Raw genomic sequence first — 16736 nt, forward strand, 5'->3', positions numbered from 1 at the left:
CTTAATAAATACAAGATAGAAAGGAATAAAAACAAGACTAAAATGATTAAAAACATTCTATTAAAACAGAACTGGTAGGGAATTAATGGTTGAGAAAAGCCAACCAAAAAGATCAATTTCTGAGAATCGCGAGCAACTTATTGGTGCTCATGTTGATACTGCAGAGAGGACATTATTCCACAAAAAGGTGCCACCCTGAAGAATGTAAACCATCAATAATTATTCAACAAATCTGTTATTTTACATTATCCAAAACTTTTGCAGCAAGCTAAGCCCATCAACTTCATGCATATGAGAGATACAAAGCTAGCAAAAATGATTACTAACCCCAGTAACTCTGAGGACACCTTCCATACCAGAAAATAATAAATAAAGGGCTCCAGCTGCAATTACTTTATGAAGAGTGACTCCCAGGCGAGGTCTGTAATGGGAATAAAAGAAGTTTAAAAGAAGGTGAAACCATATACTGGTTTCTCAAATGACAGCTGATGTTGCTTATCTAATGTATAATGTATCTAGCATTTGCCCATCAAGGAAATGTGAGCCTGTTACATTATTTGTAATTTGAGTTATTTTTCTAACTTTGCTGATATTTAGTGAGAAACTTTAAAAGAGGCTCCGTTTAATAGAAGCATGCTGGGCACTGAACAAATGTGGTAAGCTTATCTCAGGCAGGCTGCCTACACTCAACCTGCCCATTTCTGCATCCTATATTCCTCTCCCCAGAAGAGATAATAGAGGACACACAAGGTTGGGCCCAGAGACAATGTTAAAGTGTAGGGATATGCAAAATCCATCAATCCAGAAATGGAAATTCCATTACCCTTTGGACCATGCTGAACCTCCACTCAGACAATGCCATTCCAGGGGTGATTCAGCAGTTTCCAGAAGTAAATCACTTTCAGTTGTTTCCAGAAACTTCTGAATTTGTTTCCACACTTGCCCCCACAATACTGTGATTCAGGAGAAAACTCACCATAGTCCAGAGTTCTCCAAAATGTTTTGTTCCTAAATCATCAAATTTTGCATATCCCGCTCAAACAGCATTTCCCCCACCAAAAAGAACAGAAAAAAAAATAACATAATTTCCTACTGGAGAAGAGATTGATTATAACAGATTATCCTGCCGGTTACTCCCTCCCTCTTTGCAAGATGTGATGTATGTCTGTATGCATTCCCTTGAAAAGCTAGCAAAAGAGGATGGCTGACATTTTGTTGTTTTATCATTGCAAGTAAAGCATTTGGAGATGCCACTTGAGGGATTCCACATGTGTCACTTGAAGGAAATAAAGCATTTTAGGGCACAAGGATTACTCACTTTACTATGCCATATCCCAGACTCACTATGATAACAAGAATTCGAGCAAGGGAACGTTTCAATGCCGAAAGTAGCTCAGCCAGGATCAATGCCCCTCGGACTGCAAATAAACACATAGACAGGACATTTCCTGAACATATTGTTTAGCATTTAAAACTTGCACCAAAATGCAACAGATATTATATATTAATTCTTAATTCAAGAAAAGCTGAATATTAAAGACAAAATAAATGAGAAAAATCATGTCTTTTTGAATAACATTAGAAAAATACAGAAAATATGAGAACTACATTTGTGCAATGGCTAAAATTCTTTAAAGATGAAACATATTCAACTGAACTAAATGATTCTCATTTGGAATTAATTTTTTAGACCAATTATCTCAGTCATGTGTTGCACTGAGATTGAGCTAATGAAAAACTAGCTTCAGAAATATTTTTATTTGCTTTAATGCATATTCTAACTACTTTGATCAATTAAACGTGTTCCATTTGACAGATATGACCTAGAGAGGATGATGGAAAATATTTTCTATCAATAATACAATGCCACTGTATTAGTGATAGAAAATCATTCATATTCTTGCACTCATACATATATTTAAAGATGCTCTGTACACATACCAGATTTTCCTGTATACCGAATATTCTGGAATTCTGCATAGAATACAGCTTTCTCCAACATTCCAAGTAAGATAACTGTACCAATCCAAAACTGTATCCTTAGGAGGTCCCGCCAGTAGCAGGCTGACCATGCAAACCATAGAACGCCAAACAACACATATACAATACACATCACCATGAAGAACTATTAGAGAAAGAAAAACATGAGATGCAGTTTAAAGGATTGTTGCAAGCTGCTCTTTTCTAGCTGTTTATTTATATGAACAGATTCCTCCTAGATTTCTTTAATTCTGATACTTACAGAAATTTTATTTTATTGTATTTTATTTTTATTTAAATTTGTTACATTCAATAACACCAAAGTTCATTTATAGGTTTCATAGATCACAAGATTCAGCAGAATTAGAGCTACTATTCTTATTAATGTAATACATATAATCTTTCCAGATCTGGTAAAAATGCAATTCATCCCTCTGTGAGCTTAATATTCAAATTTTATCAGTAACTTTTCCAAGAAGAGCAACTGACCATACTTTAGTATCCATTTTCAATTGTTAAATTATTTAGGTACTTCCACTGTTGGACAATTATTAATTTAGTTGCCAGAAGTAAAAATATTAAAAGATCCTTATTACATAATTTATCATCAACTCCCTTGAAAATGTGATAATCCCAGTCCTGAGATGATCTACTATTTATTGTACTATTTATTTAATTTATTTAATTATAATTCTATCTATCCATCCATCCATCCATCCATCCATCTGTCTATCGAATTTATATAGCCACCCATCTTACAAGAAGTGACTCTGGGCAGTGTATAACAATCAAATGAAACAACAATTATATAAAAACAATCATTATAAAAATAAAAATATTCTCAATTCTTCAAACTTTTCTTCCAGAAAAGTGCCAATTTTTTTTCATAAGTCTACCACATTTGAAAAATGTTGCCTTCTGCTGACTAATCTTCCAACATTTTTTTGAGTAGCATTCAGAACTACTCATAACAACAACTTTAAGAGTTTATTTACACAGGAAGTTAAAAAAAATCTGTCACAGAAAAAAAATTATCTCCTTCAAAAACATTTTAGCTAAATTTATCAAACAGGTAAAGTCAGGGCCAATATAAAGGTTCAGTGATCCTTCAGTGATGCTGCTGATAGGGCTCATTAGTGGTGGGGGCATAATCCCTACTACAAAAGATTCCCTCTACCTTCTCTTGTATAGTTCACCTTTTCCCCAGGAAGATCTGTATCACCTTCTTATTTGCCTAAGAAAAAAGAAGTAAATCTTCTATTGCTATTATCTGATAGCAGAACAAACCAGCATTTAGAGAAGAGGCATTAAAAAGACAAGAAACTGCACTGGCCTTTATGGGACTCTTTGAGGGCTACACAAAAGGGCCAACCTGGGGACTTAGACAATGGCAAGACGTATCCTCCCACATGTACTTGTATGCCCTACTCGTTCTCTCTATATATGCACACACTCAAGATTGCTGGGGGAGGAATGATCCCAATGCAGGGAAGACTGTGGACAAGCAGCAGCCTTGCTAAGGATCACTGAGAGGGCAGAGGGGAAGATCAGACTGTCTCTCCACTGCTATTACAGCAGGGTGACTGGAATCTATTCTTCAGGTAGCTGATGTCCAATTGATGAAGAAAAGACTGATGGGTATCCCAAGCCTCTACAGGGTGAAAGAGAAAGTAGCTGGGGCCACATTTTGTTGACCACTTCTTTGCGCACAAAAGAGATATAGCACAGTAATGTGCTCATTATATAACATGGAGGAAATGGCATTTTATGACAGAAAAAATCAGCTTGGAAATGAAGCAGATTTTCAGAGACAATATAGAAAAGGAACTACAATGTGGACCTCTGTAAGAACTTCAGGTTTTTCATTTCGCAAGCTGCTTGTTTTTATTCTTTCCAATCCAAAGGAATGTTGGAAAGAAATTACGGAACAAGGCCTGGAACTATCTCTACTGTCTGTCCATCAGCAAGATACTTTCCAAAATTCAAAAGGAATTGGACCGAATGTGGTGGGTGGGGAGAAACCAGCAAAATAAAGACTGAAATCATAAATGGGCTGTATCCGGCTGGGGGCTGCAGGGAAAGAAAAAAAAATTCAGAACCCCCCCCCATGCATCCCTATGGGAGAGGCAATTGATCAATTACCACCTCTTCCGTTCTAAGCCCTCCTTATCATGTGACCAAAAGCGGCATTATTATTGAAGCTTTGAAAAGAATTCCAGAAGCCATGCTCTGCATGCTTTCCTCATCCTATTACAAAATCCGTTGAGACAACTTATTTCCATAATACTCCTCTCTAGCTCCCGCTTACCTTTTTTTCCATTTGCTATTCTAATCATTCACTGTAACCTCTAATCAATCCCAAATTTTCTGTGCATTTGAAACAGGCAGTAAACTGTCTAAGCCAACCCCTCCCCTCATTTCTGTGCTCCCCTCACATTGACTAACACTGATACTACATAAACATTAACTAGTAATAGCTATAGATTCTGATCCCTAGCTTATCCCCTTTCCATCCCTATCCCAATGCTGTATCTTTCACTGTAGTCTGTTGAGATGATTTTGGCAGAGGTGGCACCAAGGAGCAAGTCATTCAGATTTATGAAAAAAAGGCTTCACTACCAATTAAAAAGTCACAGTAACTTCTGCTTGTACTTGAATCCAACTACACATCATTTACAGCAAATAATTGCATTAACTTACAATCATAAGAGGATAATCTGCTAGAGAAAGGTATTCATATGGTCCAATCACTTCCACAGTCACTGTCAGAAAACAACCAGGGAAGAGAACAAGAAATTAGGACTATAGAAGAACAGCTTTGCTTGATGGTAACCCCCACGCCTTTTAAATACGGCACCCAGTTTCCCAAAGCAGCAAATAAATGCCACTGGGAAACACATAAGGGAGTAGACCTCTCCCAATGTCAGCAACTTCAAACACATGATGTCTCTGACAATGGTGATATTATATGGCTATTATGTGTACTAGCCACTAATAGCCTTATCTCCAATTAATCTGACCAATTCATATTTTAAAACCATCTGAATTGGTGATCATCATCCTATGTTGTGGTTCTAAGTTCCACAGGCTGAATAATGTATTTTCTTTAGTAGATACATGGCTTTTGGGATCTGGAATCTCTGACTATTCAGTTTATTTAGCTCCTCCTGAGATGGGGAGGGGGGAAGGAGGGGGGATATTTATGAACAGTACAAGCAATTGCTAAGATTACCTCCCTATGACCTTCTCCAATGCTGGGGTACCAGCTAAGAAGGATTCATCATATTCACTTTTTCCTCACTGTGCATGATAGAATAAAATCTTACCACCTCATGTCAAAGCCTTCGACAATATATTACCACTTCATTTTTTTCTCTGAACTAAAAGCCCCAAGTGTGTAGCTGGCTTCCCATGGGAAAGTTACTCCAGACACGTGATAATTTTGATTTCCTTTTTCTGTCCCTTTTCTTGCTATGGAATTTTCTTTTAAAAATCACTGGAGGCATGGTGAAAATTCTACTTATTATTGCCAGCCTTAAGACTCAAAATGTGCAATGGACTGCCAAGGGTGTGATTAGTATAAGGAGCTTTTTCTAGACATTCCATTATAAGCATCAATTTTAAAAAAAAAATCTGGGAGTCTTCTTTAATTCACTATTGGGTTAAGAATCTCTCTCTTGCTTAGAGATAAAAGGGAGCCTCACATGGAGAAAACAGGGGGGAAACAGTAAAAAGCTTATTAGAATCTATAGTAACCTAATATACTTATTTAACTATAACTAACTAAAAGAAAACAAAAGTAGTTAAAATATACAAAAATAATATAAAATTGAAAAGGGCAGGAGCATGGAAAAACGTGTGTTGCTGCACTGCTGGGTTGGCCCCACTCTCCAGGGGAAAAACAATCTGCAGCTATTGCTACTTATAAGTGCCTATAGTCTGGTTTGAAATAAATAAAAGATCTTGCCTATTTCCCCTTCTACAGATAATCAGACAAGAGCTGGTATCCCTAACTGCACTAGCAGTGACTCTAAGACACACTCTTAAACATCAGCATGTAACATCTAACTTAATAAACAAAGTTCCAAAATAAATGAACTACACATGGCTCACTGGTAAATGGTGCTTTTGGTTGATCATTAGAAGCCATAACATTTGTCAACTCATCGTTTGTTCCTTTAATATTCGCTCCATCCTTTGAAGATGAAATATCAACCTTTACAATAAAGATATATGGCCCATCTTGCCATGTTTGCATTACAGCATTCATTGCCTAAAAAGCACATAATTGTAAGTTACCACACAATGCAAGATTGCAAGGAATATACATTTCTCCTGTGTCAACAACATTACTTCAACAAATTAGATGTAATCTGAACCACAAAACAATACTGTTTGTGTTATTCTGTGTTCTATAATGTCAACATTAAACATTTTCATACTCTGATTTTAATAGGAAAGTATGAAGCACAGAAGTTATGGGATGCATCTCCTACTCAGTCAATGAATCATGCAGACAGGAGAGTTACTCAACCAAACACAAATATGACAACTCTGTCCACTATATTGCAAATACATCACCTTTCACATACTTACAACATTCTCTGCTAGTGTAGTAGTGTTTGTTCCATTCTCTTTCCTATCCTATTTAAGGCAAAAGTAGATTTGGTCAAAAGACCAAAAATATATTTGTAAATTAAAATTCACATGCATTAATAATTTTTTATAAATACCTCTTTTCTGCCTAAGGCAGCTGGATGAACAAATTCACTGTAGAAACGCTAAGAAAAGATCAACAATTGTTTTTAGTTATATTGATATGTGTATATATATACATATAGCAAATAGGCAGAATATAACATCTCTGAGATTACAATGTCAAAGGACAAGGAACTGAATTCAGGAAATAAGTCTGTTTATGTTCATGTATGTATTCTAAATCTGATGATACAAAATGAAATGTTGTTCTGAGGTAACAGTCCTACCACCTAGCATGTACTCACAATCAATCAAGGAATGCACTGCTAATAAATTAGGAATAAAAGATGCATCCTGAACCATAGCTTCTACATGAGAGTATTCATCCCCTCTATCAACCATTTTGACTTATATGTCATCACATTTAAACTGATTTTTACTCTATAAAAGATTTTCATATTGTAGAACCAGGCTTTTTCAACTGAAGTCTCTGGGGTTAATTGGAAATTTAACCATAAATAGATCAGTTGCTGCAGTCATATTTTGCCCACCTCTCCTGATCCTTCTTTGCACTGCACAGGCACAGAAGAGTATTGCATGTGTATACAACTGAATGTGTACTGTAGAACAAGGATAACTAACAGACTAGGAACATCCTTCCCAATTTCAAGTATTCAACTTTTGCATATGGCAGGCATTTCTTTAATTTCTTAATTAAAGAAGCCTCCATCCCAGTCTCTGGACAGATTTATAGTACCTATTTCTCAAATCAGGATCAACTAGAGACAAGGGGAAAATGCAGATGTTGTAATCAGAAAAAAGGAATCTGGTCCCTGAGCCTTCTGACCTCTAAAATCCTTATAGCCATAAGAAGTTGGCCACCCCTGACTTGATCAGCTGCAGAATTTTTAAAATCTGCTGTGAAAAGATAACCAGGTAATAACAGGTAACAAGCAAGGACAAACACAACAATGAATGAATCAATCAATGGACATTAATACAATCATAGCCAAAGAGACAGAAGCAAGTTATGAGATTTTAGGCTGAATCCAAAATTATGTAATCCCTGGCAAATGCAATGGAGCTTCACAGTTCTGGATCACTGACAATGTGATATTAAATATATTAAATATGTGCTGACACCTTATAGAGGATGGAAGGATTTCAACAGGGGTTGATCATAAATTAGGTTTGGTCAGTTCAGGAAATAATTTGTGATATATTTCATATATAAATATGTTATTTAGTTGATTATAATGACACATATATGGTACTTTTAATAATAATTCTTGGGCTCAGAAGTATTAAAATGCAAATCAAACAGATCCAAATAATCTTGCAAACATAAACTTCAGTTAAACAAACCCTACAAATATGAAAGTTTTATTTCACTTGTATCTTTTCACCTCCTGAGAAGCTCATATGCTTCAGTATTTCAAGATATCTTCTTGTAAAAAAAGCAGGGCATGGATTTTCAGACAAATAGGCAAACACCAGTGGAAAAAGCTAATATATGTAGCCTTAATTCACCAGAAAGATTTAAGTAACAAATGCACCCCTCAATAAAACTGCCATAAGCTCTGCACCGTCCCTATATCATACCTGTGGCTTGAAGAGCTCACTACAGTTGGGGAAGTGGAATTCAGACATAGCGTAGTATCCTGACCAACCTGTATGTTGTTCTGAAGTGCTTTGAAAATATAGATTTGTCTGATTATCCTGTCAAGACACATGACATGATTTCAACTAGCTATATTAAGGGACAAAGAAGTCAGTAAACAGAAAACTGAAAAGAAAGATAACAGTATTTCTCACTAAAAATAATGATTCAGAGCATCTCTAATTAAAGAGAGCAAATAGCACTGTATGAAAAACTTCTCTTTCCAGCCTTGAAAAGTCTCAGTCAGTGGAGACAATATTAGGAAAAAATACACAGATAATTCAATGACATATGGCCATTTCGCATACTCCTGCTTGACATTGCTGAGGAGCAGACATGCAGCACCTTAAATCTAAAACCAAAGAGATGTTTTGGAGCAGGCATGGGTGCATACACTAAACATGTTGGCTCCTTCTTATATAGCTGGTCAATCCCAAGAAAATATGAGAAGAAGGACCTCCTTAACTCGGTGTGTGTTAACTAAGGAGGTGCTGACAGGCATAGCATGAGCTCCCAGACCCACTCTGAAGTTCTTTTTGGCTTTGCAAAACGCTGCATATCTCTGTGAAAGAACATGGTACGTACAAACTGAGAAAGTAAAAAATCCATGTTCTTAAATACTATATCTATTGTTATTCTAGGAGCTAATTACAGTGGTACCTCGGTTCACGAACGCTTCTGTTCATGAACAATTCGGTTCACGAACAGTTCCGGCTGCAAAATTTTGCCTCCATTCGCGAACGCCGGATCGGGTTACGAACAGGATCCGTGGCCATTTTCCCTCCCATGACATGTGGTCGCGGCTTCCTGTAGGGAGGGGGACTCTCCCTCCAAGCAATATCCGCCTCCCCACCCGCCTTCCTGTCCTCCACGCCAGAAGTCGCATCGAGCAAGGTTAGCGTTCTCTCTCTTCGTACTGTACTTTGTGTCATATTTTTGCGGTTTAAAAAAAAAAAACATATGGTTCAGAACGGATTAACCGTAATTACATTGAACCTTATGGGGAAATTTGATTCGGGACACAATCAAAAATCGGTTGGCGACCAAATTCGGAGGGGTCAGAACGGATTAACCGTATTTACATTGAATCTTATGGGAAAATTTGATTTGGTTCACGACCAATTCGGTTTGCGACCAGAGTCGCGGAACAAATTAAGTTCATGAACCAAGGTACCACTGTATATGTTTAGATATTAGTAAACCATAGGCTAAATCAAAACATCACCATTTTCCAAATGTATCAGAGCAGTCTTTCCTGATGTGGCTCATGTATGTTGGATTAGAACTCCCAGCCAAAACGGCTGTTGAGGAGAAAAGCAAACAAAAATAACGGAGATCCTTTACTATTCATAAAGGATCAGCAATATTTTCCTGTGGTATGGACCACAATGTGGAAAGCTAAAGTACCTTTTAATACCAATTTCTTACCACAAAATTGAAGACCTCATTGTAGCAATAGGAGTATCTTAAGTACCACCGTATAGTGTAACTTTGAGAAGGATCACATGCAGCTTCACTGCCATTAACTAAACAAATAAGAAAAATATGTAAGAAATGCAGGATATACTGTTACCAACTAACAGTAAGTTTTGCAGCACCTTAATGATTAAAGCATTTATTACAGCTAGAAGTATGCAATATTCAGAATGTGAAGCAGGAAAGGTGCTTTGTATCCAGTATGGGTAAAAGGCTGTACCACCAACAGATACAAGAAGCACGCTTAGCCGAATCTAAAGCACCTTTCCTGCTTCAGACCCAAATACTGCACACCTCTATTATGGGAGAAAATTTCATAGACTACTTCATGTTCCCAACTGCATTAATCTCATAGCAATCAATGAATAATAAAGTGCCTAATCAAATCCAAAAGATAATCATAAACACTGGGTTGTTATTATCATTATTATTATCATCATTATTATTAATATATTATTACATTTTAATAGGAAAGTACAGAATAGCCCTGTCAATTTTTTACAGAAAATTAGAGGAAAAAATGTACAAGACAACAGAGGCTTGCAAACAATTATAACTAACAGTATAGTTTAGATTTGGAAGTAACCTACTTTTTTATATTAGTTAAATTTTAAAAACTATCTTATAAAGCTAGTCAACAGTGTTGTGAGTCCAGAAATCCAAAAGTAATTTCCAATAAATTCTAGTGTTCAGGTACTATCTGAAAAGAAGTCATCACAATGTTCACAATGACATTGTTTAATTGTCTAGTCCCCTTCTTTTTAGTAAACCTCTGCATTCAAAATGACACACACATTATTTTATAAAGAACTCTTACATAGAATTTTATATAGTTCTACTAAGAACTAAGTCCCACTGAATAAATGGGACTTACTTCCATATAAGTATATACAGGACAGCAGCTTTAGATTTTTAAGGCAATCTAGAAATAGGCGTAAGTATGAGAATAATAGATACTGAGATACTGTACTTTGGAACTAGGGCTGCACAAATCTAGACAGCCTTTATATAGTAACAAGGATATATCTCTTTGTTACTATCCATCGACCATCTGGAATTTTGCTGCCAAATCTGGCAGAACTCTAGTATATGATCCAACATACATAGTATCTCTCCAAATGTATACATTCATTTGCATACATTCACTAAGTTACACATCATGCTAACTTGCCATTTTTAACCAAGCTCACAGGGAACAAGAAGCATGCTACAAAGCCGACCACTTGCATCTATGAAGATGCCAGCCACAGCTGCTAGCAAAATGTCAGGATACTGTAGCAAATCATTAGACCATGGCCTATTGGCATAGAAGTTCATCACCATTAGTATTATGATTCCTTTGTGAAACTATGTTGATATGACACTGTAGTCTCAACCACTGAGATAAAGCAGATTGGAGAGAGCAAAAGTTATAAAAAGATCATTGATGTGCTCTGCAGTTTTATAGGCCCAAGTCATTAAGTCATCCTAAATAAGGCCTGCTCTAACACAGTCATTATAAAAGAATGGGATATTACATTTCAAGGTACAGTATGAATGTACTTACACTTTAGGAAAATGGTAGTATTGCTAAAGAGAATCTTTCCAAAGTGAAAAAAATTCTTCTCCTATAAGAGAAAGGAAACAAAGAGAAATGGCATCTAGATATGGAAGTTCATCAATATTGGGAATAACCATATACTTAATACTACTAAATAAATATGTGTGTCCCCAAGAATTCAAGCAAGAATGCCAAAATCTTACAACATTTGGCAATCTTTTGAGATTTTGATTGTTGGGAAAAACATTATTAATCATGAGAAGAAAAGAATTTTGAATTAAAATTGCTGGGAGAAATATCAATAACCCAAAACCTACAGCACCCTGATGATTTCAAGCATAGAAAATTTAAGGAATCTCTTATTGAAGGTGAAAGACAAATATGCAAAAGCCAGTCTGATACTCAATATTTAAAAAACTAATACTTTTTAAAAAATAAGATTATGTCAACAGGCAACCCAATGCATATAGGCAGAGAAGTTGAAGTAGTAACAGACTTTAACTTCCTACACTCAAAGGAATAGCAACTGTAGCCATAAATAGATGTCTGCTTAAGAAAAGACTATGACACTCCCAGACAAAATGTTAAACTACAAAGGGATGACACTAACAGTAAACGCACATATTATCAAGGTCATGGTTTTTTTCAGTTGTAACATATGTGGCTGGGAAAGCTAGACCATCAGAAAGGCTGAATAAAGAAAAAGTGATGCCTTTGAATTGTTGTGGATTGCAAGTACAACACTAAATGAAATAAAGCCAGGCTGCTCACTGGAAGCACTAATAATGAAATTAAAGCTTAAATATTTCAGACACATAATCTGAAGGCAGCAGTCATTAGCAAAAAATCCAATGCCTGGAAAAATTGAAGGTAATTGAAAAAGAGGCTGACAGAAACATGATGGCTGGATACTATCACTGATGGCACAAACATGTACTACAAGAATCAGAAGTGACTGAATGGCTGTACAACAAACAAGGATCACTGGCAGTACCTCTGCAGACCATCAATTGTTCAACCACAAAAATTGGGAACCGCTGGCCTAAAATACACCTGTACAAATCATAGATATACTCTTCCATTAATGTTACCACATTGACATGAAAGGTAAACATGAATGTTGCTATCTTATCTGCAACTGCTGGGAATAAACCTGTCATTAGCTGGACTTACCTCTAAGTAAACAAAGAGAGGTAAGGCTACACAAATTCATTCACATGTTATCATTTGATTATTTAGTGCTTGATGAACCACATTTAAAACCTGCAGCAAATCACATTATGGTTGCTGCAGCCAAAAACTAAGAAACATGCCTGTATGAAATATCCTGAAATACTGAAGGTGATATATTCAGTGAAACGGGGGGGCAGAGTTCAATTAAACATATACAGGTAGTCCCCGGGTTAAGAACACCCGGTTTAAGGACAACCTATAGTTAAGAACGGAGCCTATTATAGCAAAATTCAAGTTAAATACACAACGATTCGAGTTACAGACACAATACTACTTATACAGTATTATACAATAATCCTGTTCTGGCTTACATACAAATTTGACTTAAGGACAGACCTTGGGAACAGAACTCCTTCTTAAACTGGGGACCAGTTTTTGTCTAGTCCCCCTAACAACATATTTGTTTTCAAATCTCCTCTTAACCAAGAATTTATGAGTAGCTTAGGCAAACCTATCACTCACTGACAGGATTTTTCATATGAAATCACATGGTAAATGCATTACTGAAACGAAGCACATGAAGTTCTCTTATAAGCACATGTTCTCACATTATTACACATACTGAGGCTATAATTCCATTCATACTTACTTAGAAGCAAGTCCCATTGAACACTGAATAGTTCAGTTGAACTCTGACATTGAATTAGGATTTGTTTGTATTAACATAACTTCGAGAAAAATACTATGTGTATCTGACCTTTTTGGGGAAGGGGGGAGGGATCTTTGTACATGCAACATATTAAAAATGGCACCTGATTAAAACAGAAAATTTGCTTTAGCTAAGCATATATATGTGCATGATGTGCTAAGTACTTTGAATAACAGGGTAATTACCTACAAGAATAACAAGGTAATTACTTTCAAGATCTACCTCTTACACAATTTCTTGTGCAAGAAATTAAGACTGGGAAAACTCCCAGATTATTTTAGCAGTCACTCTCATGAATAAAACAGAAGTAGGTGCTGAGATCTTTCTCACTGCTAGATGAATCTCTTCAGCAATAAAATACAAAACTGGCTCTTTATTAATAGATTTTCTGAACAATTTCATGACTGCCTCACTTCTGGCCTTCTAAAGGAATCAGACTACAGTAGTGATGGGCAACCTTTCAACCTCAGGATTGTTTTCCTCTTTAACCGAATCTCCCATCCCACATATGTATGTACCGGTGCTGAGATAAAAATAATGTATGGAGGTTCAGGGCCTGCTTTCCCGGTTATTATTAATACAATACAATAATACAAACTGTTACATATTATTATTATTATCGCATTGAAGAACCTTGAAAAATGGGTAGTCGCCGGTGAACCAGTTAATCTCAGTTATCAAAAACTGAGATATAGGCAAAACCTTGTCCGGATGGGTCAAACCGGACACCAAAACCAACGGCACGCTCCACAAACCGCCTCAGCCGGGAGGCAGCCTCCCTGGAGCAACGGGAGGCAGGGAAGATGGAAACGCTCCAGGCGGTGGAGCCTCCAACCGACCCCTTCCATGCCGGCAACCCTGCCCGGGCCCCGGCGCCCAGCCCCCTAAGATCCAGGCCACCCTCCTTCCTCTTCGCCCTGCCCACTCAACGGGACGGCGTGGCGGGGTAGGCTGCCCTGCGAGCTCACCAGGGGCACCGACAGTTCCCACTTGGAGAGCTGGCTGGCTCCAGCCGGGCTCGGCAGCCCCGCAAAGAGGAGCTGGAGGAGCAGCAGGGTCAGTCCCACAGAGAGGCGCCCCCGCGGCTGCAGCATCCTCCCCAACGCGCCCGGCACCGCCATCACTCCTCCGCGAAATCGACAAGGAAAGACGCGCTCCGGCGCGCTCGCCGCCTCTTCCGCTCCACGGCCGAGGCTCCGGGCCGAGGGCGGGTGATGGGGCGCCGCCGGATTGGCTCCAGCGCCCAGGCGAAGCGGGCGGGGAGCAGAGCTCTTCCGCACAGCCGCCTCTTCCGCGTCGCCCGCGAGAGAGGAGGGGGCGGGCGAGCGAGCTTGTTCTTCTTTCCGTGCAGTTTCTGCGGCAGGCGGGTGAGCGCGGGTGTACCGTATTCTGGTCCCGTGTTAAACTTACTCGCAGCAGGGTACTGGGAAATGCTGGCTTTGCATCCTTGCTACTATTTGTTCGATAAAAAAGCAGATTCTTTGGATGTACGTCATTTAAGAGTAGATTCAATTCTTATAAATACGTTGTTTTCAGGAGGACCGTTTGGCGTGTTAGCTTCATCTGTACCGTATTAGAGGCAAACTGAATAAAACCCATGCTTATGTAGCTACTCCGAGGTCCCTCCCAACCAACTTTAGTTCTCCAAAAGCTAAACAGAGTTGCACCTGGTAGCATTTGGATGAGAGAACACTACAAAATATTAGGGCTACGGGCTAGAGTAGAAAATGAAAAGTACCTCAGAAGAAGGGAATGTCTACCACTGAAGTATTGTTGTTAGGAAAACTACTTGGATGTACCCATGAAGTCACAAGGAATCAGGCTGGACCCAAAGGAGATTTATTTACAGTAGGCTGTTCTAGAGCATAGCTTTGGTCTGGAGCCAGAATTAAGTTTAATAGAGTGCAAAATAGCAGCTGGTCTATCTGTTCTTATAAAATACTCTCTGCTAATTCTAAAGAGAGGAATTTTGAACACACCATTTCCAACTCGAGGCATTCAGCTGACCACTCAAACCTTGCAATGAAGCTTTAAATGGCTGACTTAGTGCAGTGCCTAATCCATAATCAGGTTTGGTGGTCATATGGGCCTATCCTGGGGTAATGGAGCAACTGTATATGCAATGGGCATACAAGTTTAATAATGAATAAATAAATAAATAAATAAGTAATTGCTTGTTTGTGACTTGAGGATCCAATTTGGGACTGCTGCTGCTGAGACAACTGTACAAAACAGCCTGGGTTTTTTGGGTTTTTTTGCAGGGACAATGATGTTATTCAAGGCCAGGAAAAGGGGTAATTGAGTCAAACCGTTTAAGAACCACTGGCTTAGTGCACTTCATTTCAGTCAGGTTTCAGACTGGGATTCTGTATGGAGACAGCCTTGATTGCGCTTGTTGATGACTGGTGGAGCTGGGATCAAAGTGGTACATCCATCCTTGTGCTGCTTGTCCTCTCAGTGGCTTTTGATACTGTTGACCATGGTATCCCTCTGGACTGGCTCTGGGGGTTGGGAATTGTGGCCATATTTTATAGTGATTCTCTTCCTTCCTTTGGGGCCAGTTCCAGTTGATGATGGCAAAGGGAGAGCTCACTCCCTAGACCCCTCCTTTGGGAGCGCCACAGGGCTTAGCCCTCTCTCCCCTCCTGCTTAATATCTACATGAAACCACTGGGTGAGGTCATCTACTAGTCCAATTATATCTTTGAACCCCAGGCTAGAAAGTGAGGTTGTCAAGGTCCTCTCCCAGCACATGGAAGGTGTGCAGGCCTGGATAGGGAGAAACTTTTGATTCAATCCTACCAAATCTGAAAACACAACATGACCCTCTGCACGTTTATTTGGTGAATAAGCAAGTTATACTCACTCAGTCTAAAAGTATTTAAGAATTGTAGTCAAATTTTAACAAAGCCAAGTATTGTCTCTACAACAAACTGTATTTTACTGACTTATTGTATAAATGCTGACACAGCTGGGTATTTAATCCCATTCAGTATTTTTATGGTAGGTTTAAAGAGAATACTAGCCCTCAGTTTCAAACCATCATACCTTACTTAGAATATAATGGATACCTTTGCATTTAGGTAGTACAGTGAAAATTGTCTTTCTAAAATGTTGATAGCAGTTGGTCTCTTTAAAAGTGCCAAAAGTGACAAAGAGAAATTACTTGAAAATTTGTCAGAAGGGGGAGGGGGAGCCACAATAGAATTAGACAAGGAGATAAAAAAGATGAATAAAAACTAAGAGATCTCCTTAATATTAATTTATTCAAAGATTAATATTAAGCAGATCTTAGTTTTAATTCATCTTTTTTATCTCCTTGTCTTTTCTGAACTAGGAATTGGCCTAACTCCACCAGTAAAACTTACTTTACCCCTGTACAATTTTATTAAACCGATTTAAGAACAAAACAGTAATAGGAAGTAATACTTCTTCAGTTCTATCCTGAATGCTGCTCTCTGAGCAGTACCGAAATACTAACATCAAAGCATATGTATACTG

At 38.0% G+C, this 16736-nt stretch overlaps 1 protein-coding gene across 4 annotated transcripts in view; it reads right to left on the reverse strand.

The window, feature by feature from the left end:
• TMEM87A (transmembrane protein 87A) overlaps positions 1 to 14470 on the reverse strand; it is a 31484-nt gene extending 17014 nt beyond the window's left edge. Inside the window, exons 1-11 of one of the 4 annotated variants that reach the window (XM_088145515.1) lie at positions 14205 to 14470; positions 11361 to 11421; positions 9767 to 9864; positions 8281 to 8397; positions 6714 to 6761; positions 6577 to 6624; positions 6094 to 6253; positions 4681 to 4742; positions 1942 to 2125; positions 1319 to 1418; positions 328 to 421 (exon numbers count right to left, since the gene is read on the reverse strand). In XM_088145515.1, coding sequence (XP_088001641.1) covers positions 328 to 421; positions 1319 to 1418; positions 1942 to 2125; positions 4681 to 4742; positions 6094 to 6253; positions 6577 to 6624; positions 6714 to 6761; positions 8281 to 8397; positions 9767 to 9864; positions 11361 to 11421; positions 14205 to 14357 — 1125 coding nt within the window. In that variant the 5' untranslated portion in view covers positions 14358 to 14470. The remainder of the gene's footprint in view (positions 1 to 327; positions 422 to 1318; positions 1419 to 1941; positions 2126 to 4680; positions 4743 to 6093; positions 6254 to 6576; positions 6625 to 6713; positions 6762 to 8280; positions 8398 to 9766; positions 9865 to 11360; positions 11422 to 14204) is intronic. The other 3 variants (XM_088145516.1, XM_088145513.1, XM_088145514.1) reach the window with 3 other exon arrangements.
• Positions 14471 to 16736: the final 2266 nt, after the last annotated feature.

This window comes from Python bivittatus, unplaced genomic scaffold, assembly GCF_059951505.1.
Source record: "Python bivittatus isolate LINGU-HERP-01145 unplaced genomic scaffold, Pbiv_v1 ctg000480_np1212, whole genome shotgun sequence".
Classification (NCBI taxonomy): domain Eukaryota; kingdom Metazoa; phylum Chordata; class Lepidosauria; order Squamata; family Pythonidae; genus Python; species Python bivittatus.